Consider the following 16,371-nt stretch of genomic DNA (forward strand, 5'->3'; position numbering starts at 1 on the left):
GGCGAGAGCATAGAAGCACTCGCTGAACAACATTGAACCTGTTTGGCACAGCTTCAGAGCTGGAGCTCAGCCAAACAGTTCTAGCTCCACCAAAAATATGAGTGGAGCTCTCTCACAAAATGAACTAGAGTTGTGGAGCTGGGTTTAGGCAGCTCCACAACTCCACTCCAGACCCCAACTCCTAGAGCTAAATTTAGGAGTTGGAGCTGTACCAAACAGGCCGCCATGAAATGATATTTTGAGTTTACAGCATTAGTTCACAGATACAAGGCTTCGTTACAACAAAATACCCTTCCCTGACAAGATCTTCCCCAAAAGATCACACACCTAAGTTCAGATGCAGGTGATAGATCTTGAGCATAAAAAATTGAGCATAAAAAAAGAACAAATTCATCTTGAAGCAAAAAACAAAGCAAGCGAAGCAGAAATTTCGAACATGGAAAAGCAGCACCAACATTACCTGGCTCAACGCTGCTGCAAAATAGCTCATCATCCTCATCCTCATTGTGCCCCCAGGTTCTGTAGATTGTATAGTCAATACAAGTATATCACAGCAACGGAATTTCAAAGAGAATCAGTTGACTGTGTTAAAATATAATTATATTCACCAGTGCTCTAGGAATAAGAAATTACTTTGTACATAACAGATAAAATGTATGCTACTGCAAAAACCAAACAAACTAATAATGCAAAGTTCAAATACTCTGACAAAGGTTTTTCAAGTAACTACAGTCTATATATATTCCTTTCCTTGCCTGAGAGTTGAGATGATCAGATTGGCACACAATAGCTAGAACGGGAAACCAGATCAAATTGGACAGCATTACATAACAGCAAACCTCCCAAGTCTCTCTATTGCGTCCATTACAATGTGCGATTTTACGACTAAATATGTTAGCCTAACAAAGCAAGCAAATACAAAGCAATTTAGAGCTAGAATCAATGACTGATGCATGTACCGAGTTATAAAGAAATAGCATCACTCGTATTACAGCAAACAAGAGCAACTCTCCACCTAAATGTACATAGGAGAACTGAACCCATGGGTAGACTATGTGCTCAGAGGAACTTTGCAGGTTGCTTTATTGTGGCCATAACCCTGGCACCTGCTGCACCGCACTGCCCTTTTAATTGCGATGCGTGGGTCTGCCGGCTTCTCCTTTGGCCTGCCAACCCGTCGTCGGGTTCTTATTGGGGTTGCATGTGTTACTGGACTTTGAGATTGATCACTTAATATAGCAGGAGGCAGCATAACATCGGGTATTGGATTTATCGACATGGAGTAGGTCAAGCGGTAGCATTCTGTTCTGAAATACTTCACACAGTAATCGTAAGGGCAGTGTCCAATCCTCTCTATTACTGCAATTGCATGCATGCATGGCAACCCAGAAATATGCCACTTTCGGCAGGTACACTCCCATGCATCAATATTGACAACATTAACAGAATCATCACACACCTTGAACACATTGCCATTTTCATTACTTTCAGAAGGGATGACGTTCAGGGTGTGGGCTTTGCTCACTTCTTCCTGCAATTTCTGATTAGCTGAAGGTGTTAATAACTCAGCCCACGCATTAGAAGACTCCCTGCGTGTGTACATCATCTCCATGAGCTTGCATCTTATCATGTCAACTAACTGGACAATTGAAAGCTCGTATCTGGTGGGGATCCACTCAACAATAGTGCTAGGAAAATTGCATGAATACTGCCCATGCCTTGACCCTTTGAAAAAGGCATCTGACCATCGCTCGGGTTTAATCTCCAGAAGCCATTCAGCAAGCTTGTCAGATTCACCTTTGATTAGTTCAATATACTGATTGAACTCGTCAACTGTGCATGCATATATGGCCTTCTTAAGATGCTCAACCATGACATCTCTTGCTTCTTCGGTCCATGCATCATCCAATTGTGTCTTAAATTCTTCAATAAGATAGTCCACACAGTATCCGTGGTGACTGTCAGGGAAAACCAAAGGCACTTCATCCCATAGTCCATTTTCTCCATTCGATATGAATGTTATGGCACGGGAAGCTGACACAGAAGATTTAAGTTGCTCAAGAAACCAATGCCAGTGTTCACTGCTCTCATCATCCACTACAGCAAATGCAACTGGGAACACATCACCTTCACTATCGACAGAAGTGGCAGTAAGTAGCTTCCACTGCTTATTTGGTTTTGCAGATATTACATCAAGAAAAAGTAATGGTCTGCACCCATGCTCAAAACCATGAAGCGATGCATGGAATGCAACAAACAAACGAAATTTTGAATCTTCCATAGGTACTACAGTGGCCACACTTTGAGGGTTTGTCTGCATGATCCGTCCACAAAACCAAGGTAGCTGACTGGTTACCTCATCGTGTGTGCTATGAAGTTCCTTTTGAGCAATTGATCTTCCACGCCAAGCCTGAGAGTAATTTAGGCATAGTCCATACTCACGCTGAAGATCACTTGCAATATCTCTTGGCCTGTAGTTTGGACTATCGCGTAACTTTTCTTTTATAACACTAGCAACCCATCGCTGAGAAGCCAGACGATGACTTTTGACTGTCTCTGATTCACAGGTGTGGCTTTCAGATATTTTCTTGATCATGAATTGCTTCTTGGCAGGGGATTTGGAAGCATGTATTCGCCAAGGGCAATCTTCACCAGTACATTCCGCAGTCACACGAGATGAATCATTCTTGATAAATCTGTAATGGAATTTATGGGCAATGGCATACTTATGTAAGGCATCACGGAAATCTTTAGGACCATCAAACACTTGACCAACTCCAGTAATCACATTCTTCCATGTTGCACAGATCTTCTGCCTCTTAGACCCATCCTGAGTCGTTGGCACAACTGCAGTGGTATCTACAGGAGTACCAGAGTCAGCAACAACAATCGATGCCCTGCAAAGATGTCTTGTGTCAATTTGGCAAAGAAATTGACAAGAAATTTACGACAAAACTAGATAGGTACCTGTTGTCAACCTTCTTTTTCATGACATAGATGTATGTAGTCTCAGATTCTGCATGGAACTCAACCATGCGGTGTAGATCCTTGTCATTGGAAATAGAAATCAAGGTTTTCTTATTTTTTGGAAGGAAATACTTGAACACAAACTGATCGACTCTGATATTATTCAGCGTTGAAGATATTTCATGCTTGAATGCACTGAACGTCCAGTCACTTTTGACAAGCATTGCGTGTGCTTCTCCACCAGAGTAAGACATTAGTCCATCAGCATCTGTGCTGAATTCTCCACCTACTTGAAGAACAGCCACAATTTCTCCCTTCCCCATGAGCGCTTATGTCCTAAAATACAAGCGATCAATCCAACAATTAGGCTTATGTAAAAAGTTGTGACTTTCAGGGAAATGAGTCACATGAGTTAGCCTTAGTAGGAAAGCAACTATTTGCTTAGCGATTAATAAGCAAGATTCGAGAATCCTGAAGATTATATGGATTTTCCAACAGAACAATTTACCTCAAGGATTTCATAATCAGACCTGCAGACCTTGTAGTTTCTCTTTTGTAAATTCAAACAAGGGCAACCATGTGAAACTACAGGGGTGTAAAACAGTGTGGTTGTGAAGCACAAACTCTGCCTGGTCAAGTAATGATGAACGGTAGAACTTAAACATTGGTTTAGCTGGTCCCACGTGTCCAATTATGATCGAATTGGTGGGCGACCTGGACCCAGGAATTCAGGGCTTTAAAGAAGGTTTTAAGGCTAGCTGCCCTTCTAATTTCAAATTCGACAACACAGGAATTGTGTACCTTGCCCAGCCCAATATTCAGGCATAATAATAACTACGCATTCACGCTACTTTTCCAAATCATGTAAACAAGATTTACCAAGAATCCATAATGGCCAATTGCATAACTAAGATGGCAGAAATTAGCTGAATTCAGAGTAAAACAAGTAGTAGTACCACTCCTGCCAGAATCCCAAACCCGCAAGCAGCCGCGGAGCGGAAGCACTAAAATTTATTCATCGGAGGAGGCCAATAATACACTAATCTTTCGAAATTTTACAAAGCTAAGAAGTAATATAACCGCCTCTCTTTATAGTGCTGTGTCGAACAATCAAGTTTTGCCGGACGAATCGAATCGATAAATTCACAAACCGTAGCAGACGCACTTCGGGGGTTACCTACGATGGATCAGCGGTCCACCGGCGGCGACGGCGGCGGCGGTGTCGCTACGGGAGGGCGACGCCCGGCGGTGGCGCGCGCTAGGGCTCCACGTCAACGGAACCCGCGGCGGGGGGGCGGGGGCTCCCCGACCCTGAGGCGGGAGAAGAGAGGAGCTACGACGAGGCCTCCCTCCCGGCTGCTGCGGCGTCGACGGCGACGGCGACGGGCGGGCACGGCGACCGGGGGAGATAAGGCGCGTCGTCGTGTAAGTCTGCGGCCTCGGATCTAGGGTTTGCGCGCCGGGCCTACTTGTCAGAAAACGTCTCACGTGCTGGGCCGGCCCACCAAGAACCAACTCAGTAGGCCGGGCCGCCACCATCTCCCTGGATCGTGGGCCCAACGACAGTAGCTGGGCCAACTGATTCCTGGGCTTTGATGCAGCCCATCAAGAGGCTAGACAACAAACAACTTTTCACAGCAGAAGCCATTTTCTCCACGCGAAAATGATGTGTAAAAACACATATTAACAGATAGACAGACAGAGATCTCCAATCTGAAACCGTTGCCATTTTTACATCCTTTTTACCGCCTCATCATGGAGATAATGATGATGGGGCTGTCGGTCGAAGGTGACAGGAATTTGTGGCGTGATTAAATTAATTAATTTATTGGTCGAGCCACCGCATCGCAGACGCAGGGAGGGGCCGGATCGATAGAGCTGAGAGCCACGCTAGGTGCTCCTGTTGTGTCAAAGACCTGGCACTACTAGCGATCGATTGTCCGTTAATTTTGCTTTTTAAGTTCTTCCCTATCCGTTTCATATTATATGTTATTTGGCTTTGTTACATTTAATCAAGTAGAAAAAATTAGCGACATCTACATCATCAAATTAGCTTCATTTAGTTTTAACATTGAATATATTTTGATACAATGTTTTTTTATTAGAAATGTTACTATATTTCATTACAAACTTTGTCAAACTTTTATAAGTATGACTAAGAAAAAAGTTAAATGACTTATAATATGTAATGACCCAACCATGAAAATATGTGCAATGCATGTTGCATTTGCATCCATTCATCCTGGTAAAAGTTCATTATTGCTCAAATATCTTCCTACAGATTTTAGTTCAGATCATATTGTTAATCTTTTTTTTTCTGGATCAGAATTTCAAGCTTTAATTTGCGCATGCCACACCTTTTAACAGTTGGTTATTACGGTAAAAGTTAAAAAGTTTCTCCCAGAGTGAGACGAGAAATAATCCATGAAGTATCATATCCTAGTATTGTGATAATATGATTCTACTAAGCCGAAACGATATTGATCCTACCAAGTATCTAAATTTTCATAGTATCTTGATCCTACTATTCATTACCACACGATTCTATGTAATCTTAAGAAGTATCCCGATTCTACGATCTCTATGATAGTACAAAATATTTTAAAATAAGATGTTTGAAAATAATGTAAATAAATATGCTTAAATTTATATAAAAATCAGTTAAATATATTAAAAACCAATGTGGTTTCTCTTGATAAATGTATTTATTTGCATGATATATGTTATTACTACATTTTTCTTATATAGAATGTCCGTGAATTTGAGCTCGCCACTGCGGCGATGACATGGAGGGCCTTGACAAGAGGTTGCCGGTGTACATGGTGAAGCTGGTGTTGACGACGGGGAAGCGGAGCACATCGTGGCTGGGGAGGAGGACGGGGACATCGTGGCTGGGGAGGAGGACGGGGTCGTCGCTTGGCGTGCACCGGCGCGCCGCATAGGCCACGAAGGTGGACAAGCTGGATGGTGGCGCCGCCACAGATCTCGTCATCGTTAACAGCTGCAAAAGCCGCCGAATGCTGCTCTTTGCTCAAAGCACACCCGCGCGGCTCTGCCCGCCGCCACCCGACAGAGTGAGGGGATAAAATAAGAAGATTATTGTTTCACTTACATGTGGGTTCTACGTAGTTTTTTTTTTCGGCATTGCCACGTCACTCAAAACCTTCAATACTACCTTGTGACTATATTTGCACCTGTTTTGAAAGATGAAGGATGTGTTCTACCTAGAGATGGCAACGGGGAATTCCCCGTCGGAGGTTACACCACCATACCCGCCTCTGCAGAGGAGAATTTTCTCCATCACCATCACCATGAAATGCAACGGGGCAACGTCTTTCACCATCACCGCCTCCGTGCGGATAATTTATCCCCGTGGAGCCTCCATCCCCACGAGTATCATGTATACATTTCACATATCAAACAATAATTTTGATATAAATATTATCAGTTTATCACTCAAAATAGCAATTCCAGCCATGATTTCAGCACATGACAACAACATAATCAAATGCACATCATCAGTCATCACGTATTAACTTGCAACAGCATTGCAGCAAGCCAGCAACAAGCAGTACAATAAATTTGTGCCCAGGCAACAAGCAGTACAAGCAGACGACGGCAGCGCTTTGACCTGCGGCGGCGGCATCGGGACCTGCTGCGTGGGCGCCGGGACCTGGCGGCTTGGTGGCCCTGCGCGGGAGTGGCCGAAGGCGCGAGGGCGCGGGCGCGGCCGAGCCGCCGATGGCGCGGGCGCGGTGAGCCGGCAACCCTGCGCGGGCGCGGCGCCTGGCGAGAACGCGAGATCGGGAGTCGGCACCGGCGCGCCGATGGTGTGGGGGCTGAAGGTGGAAGGGAGAAAGGTTAGGGTTACACAATAGCTTTATATATTCTATGTTTTGGGCCTGTTTTTTATGGGCCATATGGGCTAAATACACAGGATAATACTACACACATGCTATTATATCGGGCCTCCACAAAGAGCGGGGACGGGGGACGGTGAACCAAATCCGCCCCCGCCAGATCCGACGGAGACTACTTCCTTTCCATTTGATTCCCTATGGAGACACAATTGATACCATCACCATCACTTAATGGGAGAAATCTCCACGGGACCGGGGAGCGGGTACCCATTGGCATCTCTAGTTCTAGCCGGTTTTGTTATTTAGGGATGATATTCAAACTCCACGTCAAGATGAGGAACCAAAAATGAACTTATTCCTGACCGAGGGAGTAGCTGGGCCAAATGCTGCATGGGCTTCGATTCGGCCCAGCAAGAGGCCAGACAAGAAACAACTTTTTCATCAGCAATAGCCATTTTCTCCACGCGAAAACGATGTGCATTTTGGCAAACACAAATGGAAGAGACACAGACAGAGCTCACCTTGCGCCGCTGCCACGTCGCTCTCCAGTCCAGTCTGAAACCATACCATTTTTGCCTCCTTTTCGCGTCATTTTGCCCCCGAACACACACCACCACATCACAACGATCCGCATCACCAACACCACCGATCGCGTGCGCGGCGTTTATCACACCGGAATAGCAAGGCGGCGCCGATCAATCGGCGAGAAAATGCACGTGTAGGTGTTGAAGCCGTCGTCGTGCAGGTTAATTAGCTGTAATTTTGACCTCAACCACAACGTAGAACTAGAATTTTGGGATAATGGAGATAATGATGATGGCTGTCGGTCTAAGGTGGCAAGGATTTGTCATTTGTGGCGTGATTATAATTAATTATTGGTGCGTGTAGGGTTAGTGTAGCGCCGGCCGCTCGATCGAGCCACCGCATCGCAGATCGAGCTGAGAGCGACGCTGCTTCTGTTTGTCAAAGATGTGGCAGTGCCACTGCTAGCGATTGTCCGTTAATTTTGTCTTTTAAGTACACTAGCAGAATGCCCGCATTTTGTTACGGGATTCAAAGAAAAATCAAATGTTTGGAATATACTCCCTCCGTTTTAAAATATAGGGCATAACTACTTTTAAAAGTGTTTTATAATATAAGACGTGCATACATGCATGACAATTAATAGCACATCCTCTCTCCTAAAACTATTATTATTTAAATCCTATAATCACAAGATGTTTAATTCTATTGGGTGCATGTGTTGTATTAGTTGGGATGATTCAAACAAAGAGGTAGTAATAATTGTTTCTTGGTCTTTGGGTTAAGGGTGGTTATGCCTTATATTTTGGAATGGAGGGAGTATATATTGCTAGCTTATCATTGTAATTTTTAATTAAATATAGGATATTTGGGTATTAATTAGATGTGCATGCTGAAAAATAATCATTGTGATTTAATCGTGGGTTATGATCATTGTTTATTTTAATCATTCTTATCCACTCCAAAGACCCAAGTCCATCTTGCTACAATGGAAAAAAAAAGAGCTCAGTCTATCTACCTACGGTTAAAAAGCATCTCCCTAAGAGTATCTCTAACAACCCCCTTACTCCACTCTACAAGCCAAATTTTAGCAATTTTGGATCAAAATCGTGCTCCAACAAACTCTCTATCTCCCTCTCCAAGCCATCCGGCTGGCCAAACAACTCCTCTCGCTGGCCAAATTTGGCCATCCAAAATTGGCTTGCCAAATCGCTCGCTCGCTCCACCCGTGCTCCGCCGCGGCGTCGAGGTCATCGTCGAGGCGTTGGGGGCACCGTCGTAGTCGTCGAGGTCGTCGTCAGGGTCGTCGTCGTGGTCGTCGAGGTCGTCGTCAGGGTCGTCGTCGAGGTCGCCGTCGCGAGCCGCCGCTGCCACCATCGCCATCCCCACTCCGAGCTCCGCCGCCTCCGGCCTCCCCACGCCGCCTCCCCACCCCGAGCACCGCCGCCTCCCCACCCCGAGCACCGCCGCTGCTTCCCCGCGCCGCCTCCCGCCGCCCAGCACCGCCGCCGCCTCCGGCCTCCCTGCATCGCCGCACCACCGCACAGCGTGGTCGACGTCTCGACGGGAAGGAAGGAATGGGGAAAAAAGGAAGAGAAAGAAGAAGGGGGGAGAGAGGGGGAAGAAGAGGGTAGAGAGGCTGACATGTGGGTCCGATTTTATTTTGGAGAGGATTAATAGAGAATCTGTTAGAGTGAGTATCTAGTTTGACTAGCTAAATCAGATGGAGAGTTGGCTATATGGGTGTTTGGAGAGTTCGATTTAAGTCTGTTGAAGATGCTCTAACAGCTAGACCAAGTCTACTCTCTATCTCCCAACTCTCATAACAGGAGGCAAGTTTAAATTTTTCACTGATAAAAATAGGTCCATGCGTCAGTGATAAGAGTGGTGGCAGCTGTTACCACTACCAACATTTAAAGTAGTATAGAAGCAGTAGCTAGCTAGCCTGGCCATGCAAATATGTGCAATTCATGTTGCATTTGCATCCATTTTTCGTGGTGAAATGTTCATTACTGCTCAAATATCTTCCAACAGATTTTAGTTCAGATCATATTGTTAACCTTTTTTTTTCTGGATAAGAACTTCACACTTTAATTTCCTCTTGTTTTTACCTCTTCTAATTGACCTTGAAGAAAGTCATCTTACAACGTTCGTTAGGTTTAGCTAGTGTTGAGCTGGCAACGAATCCACCTACGTACTCAAAATTTTAACAATCTTGTACTACGTACTACATACTCATCACAGATAGGTATTTGTTAACCATACTACGCCATGCGCATGTCACCCCTTTTAAGTTTTAACAGTTGGTTATTACGGCAAAAGTTAAAAAGTTTCTTCCAGAGAGGGACGAGAAATAGTCCAGGAAATCACGTCTCCCTTTTCGTATTGACACTGAGCGCGCTGACACAGAGAGACAGATCTCGCAACATGCATTCGTCGTACATTCGGATGAGCTCAGAGCTAACTTTAACTTAAGCACCTGGTTTACGATTAACTTTACCCAAGGATGGTCAATCAAACTTTTACCAAAGGCATCTGCTACTGCATGCCTTTCCCACTGGCCCATGCGCCATTAGTCCATTAATTAGTTAATTACCGCCCACTAACGAAGTAGTATGGCGCGCTCGAAACTTTCTACATAGAAAGGCCCCGCGTGATCTCAAAAGTTTCGCAGATATTAACCGCTCCACGTACCATCCAGAGTTTCCCAAACCGACAGGAACTGCATGATTATCGTGGGGTACGGTAAAAGAAAAATCACGAACCTTTTTAAATTTAAATAAATTTAAAAAATAATTTAAAATTTTGATAAATTTTATACGGTTCTGTATGGTTTGCCATGATTTATCATGCTTACTGCCGCGGCGCGGTAACCCTGTCCCGCGATTTAGGAAACCCTGGTACCACCTCGTCTACTCGACCGTTATCTAAGCAATTTTAGATACATTGTACTAGAAAATATCCTCATTTGATTTTATGTTTTATATTCTAGAACGGAGGAGGAAGTACCGTTTAATACCATTGCTCCTCTTGAAAGGACACCAGACAGAAAAGAACGAGAAAAAATAATGAAGAAATTCACAAGCGAAATGTATGTATAAGGCCGTCAATTTGCGCGTGACCTGCGTGGCCTGGCTGTCACGTATGAAAAACAGAAACATTGTAATAGAAAGTGTCCAATCCGATTCCAGATTCTTATATTTTGATGTAGTATTTTTTTAAAAAATACTTTATACGAAAAATAATTTAACAATCATATTAAATCCTTTTAAAATTTATAATAATTAACATTTAATAATCGTATGCTAACGATTTACCTCGTTTTACTTATCTTCCCAATTCTATTCGATCTCTCTTCAATACTAATTAAGATTAATAGAGTGTGAGCGTAGCGGCATAGGTACCTATGCTATAGCTAGTACTACTCCCTCAGTTTTAGAATATAAAGGATTTTGATAAACGAGACACATCGTAGTAATATGATATATTCCATCATCTAAAATCTCTTATATTTTAGAATGAAAGTAGCAAAGTTAGATCTTTTCCCGGCCGTTTCATGCGCACGAGGCGGTGCGTCGGTTGATCAAGATAGACAATGTGAGGTACTACTACACCAATTTGCGTACGTACGATCACTCTAGAAGCTACTACAAACGAGAATGGAGTCATGGTACATACTTTATCCTTCCCATTTAAAGCGCGGTTATATATTTTCGTATCTAACTTTCATAGTCGTTCGTCTTATTTAAACTTTTTTATAATTAGTATTTTTATTATTATTAGATAATAAAACATGAATAATAATTTATATGTGACTTATTTTTTTAATTTTTAAAATAAAATAGATAATTTAAGTTGAATAGTGAAACTCATGGCTTGGACGGAAACTAGCGAACAAACAGCAGCAGCGTCTCTATCATGTATGCATTGGGTCGACGCAACCAAAGCAGCCAGGGGCGGATCCAGCATGAGGGCGACGGGGTCTCGACTCCCCACAATTGACGTGAAGATTATAAGATCCCCATAAAGACCCTACTAAAAATTTTTACCATATGTAGATGAGAGGGAGACTGTAACTCTATCTAGTTTGCTTAGACCCCACCAGTATTTCTTTCTGGATCCGCCACTAAAAGCAGCTGGGAATCACAATTCGCTACTACGGATTACTGTCTACTAGTAGCGGTAAAGGACAGAAGGTGGAGCCAGCGTACTAGTACTAGGAAGGAGAGCGTATCCTATGCACACAGGTCCTCACGTGTACACACCGTGCACCCCAACTAAAAATTGTCACAAAAAATTCTAGAAAGATTCATACATGTACTTACAATAGTATTACATCTATGTGTAAAGTCGCATCTTCAAATTTATTCTACATAGAGAGTGACAAAAAAGATAAAATTCTAACAAAATTACAACCTTAAAACTATCAGATTTTTTATTTTTTAAGGCTAAAATATAATGAATTTGAGGTTAAGATTTTAACCCTATGTGTAATACTATTGAAAGTACATGTATGATTTTTTTTTTCTAAATTTTTTATGATATTTTTTAATTGATATGTACGTGTATGCACGTGAGAATTTGTGTGTGATATGTTGGCGTAGGAAGGAACACCCCCAAGCCAAAGTCTAGCGGCTGGCGACGCGCTCACACGTATTGCTCGCATTGCTTGCCTCGAGACGCACTTGATCGTACGCCAGCTGCCTACCGCCGCCGCTTCCCGATACACACACGACGGCATTGCATTGCAGTCTTGCACCTTCGTTCGTTTGCGTGGCGCCGTGTGGCGCGCCACGCCCGCCGCGCGCGCGCGGCGACTCGGATACGCATACGCGCGCAGCCAGCTCATTCTCCTGTGTCACTCTCCTACTAGTATGTGTGACGCACTCGCGCGCATTCGCCGCCACGGTACTACGCGGTAATCTGATCACAATATCTCGGCCATGTCTAGTTGTTTTGGGAAAAAAAATTTAGCATATACGAATATACATTTAAAGTATTAAACATAGACTAACAACAAAACAAATTATAGATTCCACCTGTAAACTGCGAGATGAATATATTAAACCTAATTAATCTATCATTAGTAAATGTTTACTGTAGCACCACATTATCAAATTATAGTGTAATTAGGTTCAAAAGATCCGTCTCACAATTTACATGCAAACTACACAATTGATTTTTTTTCGTCCATATTTAGTACTGAATGCATGTGTCTAAATATTTTAGTGCTCCATGCATGTCCATTGAATCAAATCACTGCTATCGTCATGATTAAAGCCGCGCTCATGTTAGAGCAAGTATAATAACAACTGAAACACCGGCGATAGGACTGTCACGTTGGATAGGATGACGAGTTGGCACCGAGAAGGAACGAGAAAGAAGGTAAGCTGGCGATTAAACTGTCGCCGGACTGCACACACAATTTAAGAAAAAGTGATCCCTACTACAGCACGCTCAGAGCAGTCATGGACTCATGGTTGAGAAAGAAAGAGTAGAATAGTATTTATATAAAAAGGTCGTAAAGTTTAGAGACTATTTACTATACGTGTTGGCTTTTAGGTCGACGGTAACCAAGGTGGAAATAAATTGGAGCCAACTATGGATGCTACTATTAAACCTGCTCTTATGCCTAATCTTTTTTCTGTCACCGTTCATGCGGTAGCTAGCTAGCTCTAGCTCGATCAGTAGCTCTAGTACATGTCCATTGTACAGTGAAAAAGGCAGGCGGAGCAGTTGGTCCTTTGTGTCTGTGCTCGGTGGAGCACAGCCAACATATAAAGGAAGGCAACATATCCTATGCACACAGGCCCTCACGTGTACACACGTGCACACCAACTAAAAAATATCACCAAAAAATCTAGAAAAAATCATACACATACTTTCAATTGTATTACACCTAGGGTTAAAATCTTAACGTCAAATTCATTATATTTTAGCCGTAACAAAAAAAACAAAAAATCTGATAGTTTTAAGGTTGCAATTTTGTCAGAATTTTATCTTTTTTGTTATTTTCTATGTAGAATGAATTTGAAGATGCGACTTTGCACGTAGATGTAATACTATTGAAAGTACATGTATGAATTTCTCTAGAATTTTTTGGGATAATTTTTAGTTGGTGTACATGGTGTGTACACGCGAGGACCTGTGTGCATAGGATACGCTCCCATAAAGGAAACCTATTTAAGTTAACTACTTTTCAGTTAAAAAAGAAACAATCCTAGATTGAACTATTTTTTTTTATGAAAAGAGTATTTGCTTCTAATTTAATTATTTATCACTCATATATCTATATTATATGGTCAGAATCTTTATGATATACTATGTAACATAGTATATCATATATTCATATATAGACACGTAAAATAGCAGATGGTTAAATGTCAAAAGAAGCGATCTATTCTACTTAGGAGTATCAAAAGACGCAATCGTAGTAGTAGCGCGCGCTAGTGCACTACCGTTGTTACAGTAGTTGTACTCCCCCCATTTCAAAATAAAACTAATTTCGTATTACAATGTGACACATCCAAGTACAATACACCTAAACATATTTATTATTATATTAGAATGTGTCACATAATAATACAAGATTGGTTTTACTTTCAAGGCAGTAGATAGCAACGTATGTACAACGACGAGGAGTGTGGTACAAATAGTACGGACTACGGAGTACTACGGGACTGTGATTCGAACGGATCATTTGAAAAATGCCACGCGTCGGGCGCCCGATTGGCGGGGAAAAATCGGGCGCCTGCGCGCTCCAGGTGACCCCACTATGCTCCACGCGTCTCCACCACGTGCGTCTGTTGGGATATGCGTAGGCTACGATAGCATAAATTAAAATTTTCTACTGCGTAAACCAGGAACCATGAAAGTATTAGATCATAGATCGTTACCACTCGACGCACTGTGCAGCGGAAGAAGACGCTGAGAAGTCGAAGGAACTCTCGCGAAGTAGAGCGCGTCGATGTAGAGGAAGTAGTCGATCGCACCGGCTCGACCTTCTCCTCCTCGTGCGTTCTCCTCGTCGTACTCCCACGCCGATGAGCACCGCAAACCAGCGGCGCCTCAACCGGTATCCACATGTACAGGGACGGAACGCCACGCGCAGATGTGCTAGCACCGGCGCGTAGCTAGGTTTTTGCTCGGGGAGGGAAGTGACGGCTAGGGTTTCTCGCGTGATGCACATCCTCCGCCGGTCACACCCCTCACGAATATATAGGATCCATCACTCGGGCCTCCAAGGCTCGTAGGACTCCTATTCGGATCCCTATCCGAAGTAAGTTCATATTGGATCTCCATCCAATCCCCTTATTCCGGCCCATTAAGCGTGCAACCCTGTAGGTTCATGTATACTCGGCTGTAACCCGAAAACTCCTTTTTGGTCCACGCGTCAACAGCGGCTCCTAGCAGAACGTATTGACCCACCGGACATACATAAAGATCATATCGGCTGAAACTCTAGTGTATACTTGTATGAACCCCTTTGCCTTACGATATCGATTAAGCTTAAGGCTAGATATGTGCCATCCTCTAATAGCTCAATCATTCACTCAAACCTGTTGATAGATTATATAACTTGTGATTGACTCCTCAATCACCTTTGGCATGGCCATACACTTCCATAATCTACAATATCGAGGGGCCCAGAGATATCTCTCCATAGGAGGGACAAATCCCATCTTGATTATTCATATCCCACTACATGTTTCATAGCATACCCGAAAACTATTTTTATAGCTACCCATTTACGGAGTAGCGTTTAGCAGTCTCTAAGTAAGCTACTACACATGTTGAGAACCATGATAATCTCAAGTCTAAGGATTCAACACCAACACTAAATGAGATCACTGATGACACAACACATATGGCTCTTGCAGTATCTCATGTTGGGTCTATCCAACAACATGTTCACCAACATGTGTCCACATTATTAATTTGGTATCTCTATACCATGATCCATGAGACATGATCATCAATTAATATATGTGCTGATCATATAAACATATTTGTTCCACATATGATATTTGATCAGAGATCGTTTAGAAATAGTAACAAACAACATAAAGAGTCTCATGAAAGAATCACATATTTATTAACCAATAAGGAGTTATCTATTTCAAGGAACAATATCGGATAAATATGTAAACATAGTATTTGATACAATCATCTCTATGATTACCTCTAGGGCAAATCACTAACAGCATCCCCATTACAACAACCGCCCGGATATAAACGGAAACGTCCTATTAAGGGAATCCGTTTTATTTTTAATTTGTTCCACTAACAATGTTTCAGCAAGTGTACTCGTGATGTTTTACTATATATGGATGAAATGTTGCAGTGGATTTTTTGTATTGTTTAATATTTTCCATCTGATGGACACGTGGTTTGTTGATATACACGGGGTTTAAGTGTTGCAAATGGCTTCAAATCGTTTGTTGCATACGTTGAACCAAATTGTTTCATCTAGCAATCTGACTGTGTTTCACATTTTTTAAGAATTGAACCATTCTTTCGCTATTTACTGAAACATTGTTTTTATATAGGGTGAAACAACATCTGATTTTTTAGAAACCGTTGTTGTCGACGAGTGATACTTGCGGACCTGATGAGTAGAGTATTAGGGTATGTCGGAACGAGGGTCTACGTAGTACGGCATCAAGCAGACAAAAGACAAGGATTATACTGGTTCAAGCCCCTTGTCAGATAATTGCCCTAATCCAGTTTATATGAGATTGATGATGATGAGAACAGATTACAAAGAGAGTAGTCGAAACAAATGGTACCGACGAGATCGTAGTCGAGGGATTCGACGAGATCTCCCGGTGAGTTGACTCCGCGTACTCCGGCTTCGTAAACTTTGTTGGGTGTGTTGGCGATTGAATTGGATGTCTTGAACCCCTGCCAGGGGGTCCCTTTCATACCGTGTATCATCTTGATCCCCAAGAAAGGTTTGAGGATATCGGATCTGATACGGTATAACAGAAACTCTATCTATTCCGAGTAGAACTTTGGAAAT

General features: G+C 42.8%; 1 protein-coding gene across 3 annotated transcripts; it reads right to left on the reverse strand.

Moving 5' to 3' along the window:
- Nucleotides 1-279: 279 nt before the first annotated feature.
- Nucleotides 280-4,397, reverse strand: LOC127777503 (uncharacterized). 3 transcript variants are annotated; one of them, XM_052304107.1, is made up of 3 exons: nucleotides 4,149-4,397; nucleotides 2,968-3,303; nucleotides 280-2,897 (listed from the first exon to the last, which is right to left on the reverse strand). In XM_052304107.1, the coding sequence occupies exons 2-3, from the start codon at nucleotides 3,288-3,290 to the stop codon at nucleotides 1,052-1,054; spliced, it is 2,169 nt and encodes a 722-aa protein (XP_052160067.1). In that variant the 5' UTR covers nucleotides 3,291-3,303; nucleotides 4,149-4,397; the 3' UTR covers nucleotides 280-1,051. The 3 variants fall into 3 exon arrangements, with proteins under 3 accessions (XP_052160067.1, XP_052160065.1, XP_052160066.1); XM_052304105.1 differs by having other exon boundaries at nucleotides 4,145-4,397; XM_052304106.1 differs by having other exon boundaries at nucleotides 4,133-4,397.
- Between the last annotated feature and the right edge of the window lie 11,974 nt (nucleotides 4,398-16,371).

Source organism: Oryza glaberrima, chromosome 6 (genome assembly GCF_000147395.1).
Source record: "Oryza glaberrima chromosome 6, OglaRS2, whole genome shotgun sequence".
Lineage (NCBI taxonomy): Eukaryota > Viridiplantae > Streptophyta > Magnoliopsida > Poales > Poaceae > Oryza > Oryza glaberrima.